This window comes from Octopus bimaculoides, chromosome 1, assembly GCF_001194135.2.
Source record: "Octopus bimaculoides isolate UCB-OBI-ISO-001 chromosome 1, ASM119413v2, whole genome shotgun sequence".
In the NCBI taxonomy this organism is placed as follows: domain Eukaryota; kingdom Metazoa; phylum Mollusca; class Cephalopoda; order Octopoda; family Octopodidae; genus Octopus; species Octopus bimaculoides.
In genome coordinates this window covers 94,451,475-94,459,992 of record NC_068981.1, presented here as the reverse complement: position 1 = coordinate 94,459,992, position 8,518 = coordinate 94,451,475, and the positions used below count along the sequence as shown (strand labels likewise).

Below are 8,518 nucleotides of genomic sequence, written 5' to 3'. Positions count from 1 at the left end.
AAAATACCTTGTTGTTGATGTTGAAATTCAAATGAAGGAGCCTTGGATCTAGGTTAGAAACCAGCTCTTTCTCTATTGGCAAGAAATCTTGAAATAAAACTGAACAATGACATACATATATACATACATACATACATACATATATACACACATATTCATACATACATATATACACATATATTTACACATATATACAAATATATATATATATATATATATATATACACATACAAACATACACACACACACACACACACACATATATATGTATGTATTTTTATACAGACATATGTGTGTGTGTGTGTGTGTCTGTGTTTGTGAATGCCTGTCTGTGTGTCTGTATATCTGTATGCATTTACATTGACACTGCTTAATGGGGTGACATTATTTATGTCTAAACAGCAGTGGTTAGATATGTGAAAACAGAGAATACAGTACCTTACTTGAAAAACAAATAAAGGGTTGTTTCAGAAATGGAATCCAGTCAAAGAATACTGTCTTAGGAAATTATAACCAACCTACAGGAAAAATAGAAATGATATTGATCATGATGATGATAATAATAATATTGCATTTGTTTGTATTTTCATATAAAAACACAAGTGCCCAAATCCACACCTGTATTAGAAGTAGAAATAAATTATTAGTATATATGGCTTTCTGTAAAGTTGTACATTGATTGAAAGAAGTAGTGTACCAATTCAAAGCCTTCAAATATTTTATTTCATTATTTCTATATTCTCAATTCAAATTCACCAGACTTGGTTTTTGCTCTTTATTTTTCTGGTATTTGATTTTAAAACGTATTGCCACATAACTGGCACCCATGCTGGTGGCATGTAAAAGGTACCCTTCAAATGTTGGGTGATATGCCGTGCTTGAGAAGACCTGTCAAGCCAAGGGAAATTGCAGTCATGACTGATGTCAGTGTCGTGCAACTGGCACCTGTGCCAGTGGCACATAAAAAGCACCCTTTGAACATTGGGCCTCACAGAGGCAGTGACAAATGACTGAGACTTTTGGTGATGCACCATGCTTCAGAAGGTCTGTCAAGCCAAGTGAGATTGTAGTTGTGGCCAATACTGGTGCTTTGCAACTGGCACTTATTTATACCAGTGACACATAAAGAGCACCTACTACTCCCTTGGAGAAGTTGGTGTTAGGAAGGGCAATCCAGCCATAGAGACCATGCCAAATCACATTGGAACCTAATGCAGCTCCCTAGCTTACCAGTTTTCAGTCAAACCATCCAACCCATGCCAGCATGAAAAATGGACGTTAAATGATTATTCAGTTGACAATATTTCTTTCCTCTTAAAAGATTTTGTTGCAGCCTGTCAAAAGAACATATATGACCTTCCTTTAATCATATTGATTTCATATATTGACTTACAGCCACAGATGAAATATCAATATGTATTATAGTAATAGATATTATTTTTATTTTACATTTACCTGCAGAAACCTATCATGGAAGTTTTAAGCTCTTCTTCTGTCCAAGAAATGAGTGGCAAAATTTGTAATTTTGCTAACTACCAAAGATTTGCAATACCCACCTGTATTTCGTTTGACTTGAACAAGTTCATAAGAGTCATGTGTCGAATGGATTACGACGCCCTTGAAAGTGAAATGAAAAATTTTCTGCCAACGGATCGTGCTATGCAAATTGATATGCAGCCTCTATCAATTGTAAGTTTTTTTGGAAGTGTGTTATATAATTAAAGCTTTGTTTAATAAACATGAATTGAATACATCATTTCTAGTTGCCCAGTCTTCACCAAGTTCAAATATATCTGCAGACATAATCAAGTCATCAGTTAAATTCACTTAGCAATACACTTACATTTCACTGTAAAAATGGATAAGAAATTATGTAAATAGATTCCAAATATAGTGTATGATAACAAGGAAGTTATCATCATTTGAAATTCCAGACATAATTATTGAAGACTCTAATAAAAAGTTCTGCACTTTCATAGATATCTTGTATCCCTTCTATATAAAATATAACATCACCTGGAAGGAGGTAGAGAAACTGTTGAACTACAGGGATTTTGAAAGTGAAATGAACAAGATACTGGATGTGAAAATAAAAATGCTACTAATAATAAATAAAATTCTATGCATGATTATAGGGTATATGGACAAGTATACTAAGGCTCACAACATTACCCACAGCCCAAAAGATGGGCACAGCCGGCTGTCACTTTTAGTTCAATAGTATAACTCAAATACAACACTCTAGACACAAAATGTAACATATACAATCACCACCTAATAGAATAGCACTCTCACACAATACATACTCAACAGAATCACCACCAATAATATAACACAGCCCACACATTAGTCCAAAAGTGTTAGGACAACTTATACACTAAGACAGCTCCCGCCCCTAAAGTTTCAGGCCTTGTGCCTATAGTAGAAAATGACACTGGGGTAAAATATACGAAGCCCAGTATACCCATCATGACTACCTGTCTGATAAGAGTACACCAGGCACATGCATCACACCCATATGTGCACGACATGGTGACCTTATATTAAGATAAACAGTGCACGACCTTGCCGGTGGGGCCCTGTTAGAATTTCCTTCAAGCTGGGTGGCCCATCTTGCTCAAAATAAGTGTTGTTTAAGGATGAATGAACAAAACACCCATGTTTCCAGGGATTAATTATTCAAATCCTAAAGAATCCCTCTCAACACATGGCAATGATACTCCCCAACTACTCCTGCTCATGGTCAGAGATGCACATATCGTCAGTCACAAAGGGACATGCTCAACTGGTTACGGTCAAGCAACTGACAAGCAAATTTGTGATACTGAGCAGAATATTTACTGTTGTCTTTTACATCAAAACAACACATGTACAAGATAACACTTCCAATCAGTGAAGATCAGAGAGAAGCCATGCAAGCCACTTCCTGGTATTACACCAGGGCATTTATTATTAACATTATTATTAAGGTGGTGAGCTGGCAGAATTGTTAGCACACTGGACAACATGCTTAGTGGTATTTTGCCTGTTGTTACATTCTTAGTTCAAATTCTGCTGAGGTTGACTTTGCTTTTCATCCTTTTGAGGTCAATAAAATAAGTACCAGTTGGACACTGAGATCAATGTAATTGACTCATTCTCTTCCCCAAAATTGCTACCCGTGTGGCAAAATTTGAAACCATTATTATTATTATTATTATTAAGACAACTGAACAATAATAACAATATCATAACATTAACTTCTTCAGATTTGATAGACAATATAGTTGCCTCATATTATACATGATATTCAAGAAACACACACACATCTATGGTGTCTTTATAAATAAAAAAAAGTGACCTATGTTTTCTTTCTTTATGATTTAAACAATAATTTTTATATCATTTTTATTTCTAAGTCTCCAAAACCACCCAGTATTTCTTCAATGTTGACCACTGTAGAGAATTTGTGGAAGAAAATGATGGCTATGTCAACGGTTCCAAATAGTATGGACATGTGGAAACCTTTAAGTCTATGGATGAAACAAAAACCACAAATGGATGCCATGATGCAAGAATTTTTAGATATGTCTTCAAATATCTCTGACCTAGAAAGGTATAAATTTTTACTTTACTAAATTAATCAAGTTTCATTTCCTAAGATTATTTTCCTGTCTTCAAGAGTGAATCATTATTGCACTAAAACTCCTGGTGCTAAGTATTCAGAGACACTGAGCAAGAAGCAGTCAGAGAAGACTATATGTACACAACACATTGACCCATTTAAAAAAACATACATACATACATTAAAAATATGACTAACACAAAAAAGAAGGGTTAATAATGGAAAGTATCATTAACATGTTCGAATATGAACATAATCCAAAACCTGTTCTGGGAATTATAACTGATGAAACAATTCATGATAATTTCAAAAACTATTATGGCAACTACTTTATTATCAGTTTTCTTTTCTATTTGGTCAAGTCCTTTATCTATCAGAGAAAGTGAATGCCATGAAGTAGTGACATTCATACATTTCCCTCAAAATACTAGAAGTGTAAGGCTTTCTTACTTTTTATCCAGTGGTGGTGTGTATCACAGCTGTTGCATATTAGAAACCATTATTAAATGAGATACTGGAAATATATGACTCTGTATTGTGGATTGTACTGTGTAATACGATTTTTGCTCTTGAATAGCAACTGTCATTTCCTATTTGCTTACCCCTAGAAAGTGTGAACAATGGCTAATGTTTCCTTCAACTTTGTTTTTGTTGCATTTATTCACACCCCAAAGAATCCCTCTCAACATCTGACTATGATGCTCCCCAGCTGTTCCTGCTTATCATCAGAGATGCACATATTGTCAGCCACTAAGGGACATGCTCAAGTGGTTAAGGTCAAGCAAATGACAAACAAATCTCTGATATTGAGCAGAATATTTGTTATAACGATACTTTTGCTTCAGCAACTCAGCACTGAAACTGTCTGAAAGGTAATGGAAAATAAGTCAGTTTCGAAACAGTGATATCCAGGTCACTAAAGCAAAGTTTGAAGGGGAAAGTAGTCATTTCCTTTGATTTCTAGATAGAAGCAAATACAAATATAACATTTACTGACCAAAAACAAAAAGAAATAAAAATTTTGTTACACAATGTTATTCTTTTATTTTCATTTTGTACAATCAGATATCATAAACATTATCGAATATATAAACAAATACCTTTAAGCATTTTAATTATATGATTTTATATGAAACACTCGGTCTGGCCAGATATAGCAATGTGGTTAAGAATTTTGCTCCACAACTACATGTTTCAAATTTGATTCCCATTTATGGTTCCTTGGGTTTAGTTTCAGGTTAACTAAAACCACAAGAGTGAAATTTAGTTGCGAGAAAGTGTTGAAACTCAGACTAGAATCTGAAACCCATTTAACACTACTACATGGCTTTACATGTCATAAGAAAAGTTCACTTTATTGCAAGCATTTAGGCCAAGTCTGAGGATAATTTCCTCTCTTTCTTCTGCCTAAAAATATTATGATTACAGCCCATCTTTCACTGACTTAGCCATGAAACTATTTTCAAAATATAGATGTTTGTTTGTCCAATGGCTAATTAATGAATGATATACAGAGTTAAACTGAAAGGAATTCTGTAGAGTCAGAGATAAGTTCCTGTGTCATATGTCAGTCGCAGATAGGAATTACTGCATTTCAATTAGTCCAGTAATGCCCTTGAGAAAGCTATATATATAAGCAGTATTAATATCAAGAGGTAATATTTATCCCCACTTAAACATGGATGTTCTGTTAAAACAGTAGTTACTATGAGAGAAACTTTCATATTGACTTTTGGAGCAAAATGCACTCTTGTTGCACTATACTCTCATATTGCACCAAAAGCCAGTATGAGAGTTTTTCTCATGGTAACTGCTGCAGTATAGTTTGTTTTAACTGAATGTCCACATATAAGTGGAGATAAATATTACTTTGAATATCATGTTTCCTTAATTCTCTTTTCTTTAAAATATTAAATATTTATGCATGTCAGAAGAAACCAATATATAGCAGAAGCCCCCAAATATGTATTTACATAAGATACATCTTCCCAATAATTTGATTGAATATATTTTTATTCTGTTGACCATGGTAGACATAATGTCAGACATGCCATATATCCCATTAATTATAGGATTTGTGTTCCATCATGAAGTTTTTTGTTTTTTTAATTTAAAACCTGGAGTCACTTTTTTCACAGAAAATTAGTGACCAGTAGGGTAATCCTTAAAGAGCAAGTAGCTCTACGAAAATTCATTCAGGATTCTCAGTTATAATCTCTTGCTTAAAGAATATGACTAGTACTAGATTATATTGACCTTGGAAAGATAAAAAGCAAAGCTGAACTTGGTCAGATTTGAGATGAGAATGTAAAAAGCTGGAAGTAAATATCACAAAGCATTTTGTCCAATGTTCCAATGAGTGACAGAAACAAAATATCACTGAAGAAAATATTAAATAATATTTATTTCTCTCTCTCTCCATCTCTCCCCATCTTTCTCTCTCTCTTTTTCCATCTCTCTCTCTCTCTTTCTCTCTCCCTCTCTATCTCTCCCTGTCTCTCTCAGAGATACACTGAGTGGGTTTAATTTGGTCAATTATACTCATGTCCTAAAATTGTGAACTTGTACCACAAAGTGCTATTCAGATAAGATGTAATTATACCAAAACTGATATTTTTATACAATGTCTTTTTCTCTATTTCTTTTCTAGTTTTCAATACATAAATTATATTCATAAGATGATCAGTGAGATCTTTGTAAGTCCAGAAGACTATGAACATGCTATAATACTTGAGGAACAAGTTTTGAAACTTGTCAACTTAAATTTGGAGAGAATTCTTACCGGTAAGGAACTATATAGTTGTTTTAGTTCTCATGTTTTGCAATCCAGAAATATTTTTCATGGTGTTATAGTTTGACCTATGGTCAATATTTTCAATATATTTATCTTATATACATGTACTTAATAAAGTTGGTTTCTTCAGTTTTTCTTAATAGTTTTATCCATTAATGAATTATTGCAATTAATGAAGTAATAAATACAATATTATATCTATTACAGGTGACAATAAATTTGGCATGCTCATTTCTGAAAATTCTGAACTTTATAAGTTAATAGTTATGATGAGCAAATCAGAAACATTCATTAAAATTCTAACAGAAGGCATCGAATCTGCTTTAGGAGATCGTCACAGAGTGAGTTCTATCATTTTTAACATATTAAAATAAGACTTTTGTATATTCATCATTTTCTTCTTCTTCATCATCATTTTAATATCCAGTTTTCCATGCTTGCAATGAGTCAGATACAATCTATTGAAACAGATCTTCTGAGTGCCTATCCTCTTACCAAAACTCACTCATTTCCAAGTAAGTTAATAGAGGTACAGGTGTGACAAGAAGCTTGCTTCTCAACCATATGCTTCCAGGTTCAGTCCCACTGCATGGCACATTGGGCAAGTATCTTCTGCTATAGCCTCAGGCCAACCCAAATCTTGTAAGTGAATTTGGAAGATGGAAGCTGAAAGAAGCCTGTATTATATGTGTATATATCTATATATCTATGTGTAAGTGTCTTTGTGTCTGTGTTTGTCCCTCCCCACCACCACTTGACAACCGGTACTGGTTTGTTTATGTCCCCCATAACTTAGTGGTTCATCAAAAAAGACCAACAGAACAAGTACCATGCTTATAAAAGATAAGTTCTGGTGTCAATACATTCAGCTAAAAATTCTTCAAGGTGATGCCCCAGCATGGCCACAGTAAAAGATAAAACATAAATGATAAAAGATACCCTCATGACCAGACATATTTTTGCTGTAGATTGGAAAGAAAGGACACCAGTAGTATGATGGTGGCATTTGTTTACGACTGACACATGGTCTCAAGACAGGAAGATATACATACACTCTCAGACATGCACGCACACTCACATACACACTCATGCATACACAAATGCATATGTATACATATATACAACAGGCTACTTTCAGTTTCCATCTACCAAATCCACTCACAAGGTTTGGGTGGGCCTAAGGTGGTAGTAGAAGACACTTGTTTGAAGTGTCACTGGGACAGAGTCCAAAACCTTATGAGTGGAAAGCAAAATTTGTAACTATAAAGCTGTGCCTGCAACAGGTACATTGTAAATAACTTAGGAATAGCTTATGGAACACTTTGTAGTTGAAAATATTGAAATATCTTCTTCAAGTAGAATATATCATCATCATCCATGTTCCATGCTGGCATGGATTGCATAGTTTGGTAGGATCTGATGGGCCCACAGACTGCATCATTCTACAATGTCTGTGTTGACATGGCTTCCACAGTTGGATAACCTTCCTCACAGCAACCACTTTACAGTATGTACTGGGTGGTTTTGTTTTTTTTTTCATACTACCAACATTTCTGAGGTTGCCATGCAGCTCACAAGACTACAAACCCTAAGAGAGGTGGTGATCGGCTTTATGCCAGGAGATAAGGGGTTAAAGCATGAAAGAAGGGTGGAGCAGAGCATTCTGAGAGTTAGTAGGGAAAGCAAAGAATGATGAACAGGATCTGAAAAGAGATCGCAGAAATAAAGAGTCCAGGTGATCTGTTCAAGGTATGAGGAGAGTAGAATGGAGTGGGTTGGCACCTGGGCCCAGTGTCACCTTCCTGGCACTTGTGCCGGTGGCACTTGTAGAGACATTCGAGTGAGATCGTTGCCAGTGCCGCTGGACTGGCTCCTGTGCAGTTGGCACATAAAATACACCATTTTGAGCGTAGCCATTGCCAGTACCGCCTGATTGGCCTTTGTGCCTGTGGCACGTAAAAGCACCCACTACACTCTCAGAGTGGTTGGCATTAGGAAGGGCATCCAGCTGTAGAAACTCTGCCCAAATCAGATTGGAGCCTGGTGTAGCCATCTGGTTCACCAGTCCTCAGTCAAATCGTCCAACACATGCTAGCATGGAAAGCGGACCTTAAACGATG

At 35.2% G+C, this 8,518-nt stretch overlaps 1 protein-coding gene across 1 annotated transcript in view; it reads left to right on the top strand.

Annotated features, from left to right (window-relative positions):
- The window catches only part of LOC106873158 (uncharacterized), a 121,184-nt gene that overhangs the window by 101,256 nt on the left and 11,410 nt on the right, over positions 1-8,518 (top strand). The window contains exons 29-32 of the mRNA XM_052966834.1: positions 1,462-1,689; positions 3,399-3,595; positions 6,255-6,388; positions 6,606-6,739. Of these exons, the coding sequence (XP_052822794.1) occupies positions 1,462-1,689; positions 3,399-3,595; positions 6,255-6,388; positions 6,606-6,739 (693 nt within the window). The remainder of the gene's footprint in view (positions 1-1,461; positions 1,690-3,398; positions 3,596-6,254; positions 6,389-6,605; positions 6,740-8,518) is intronic.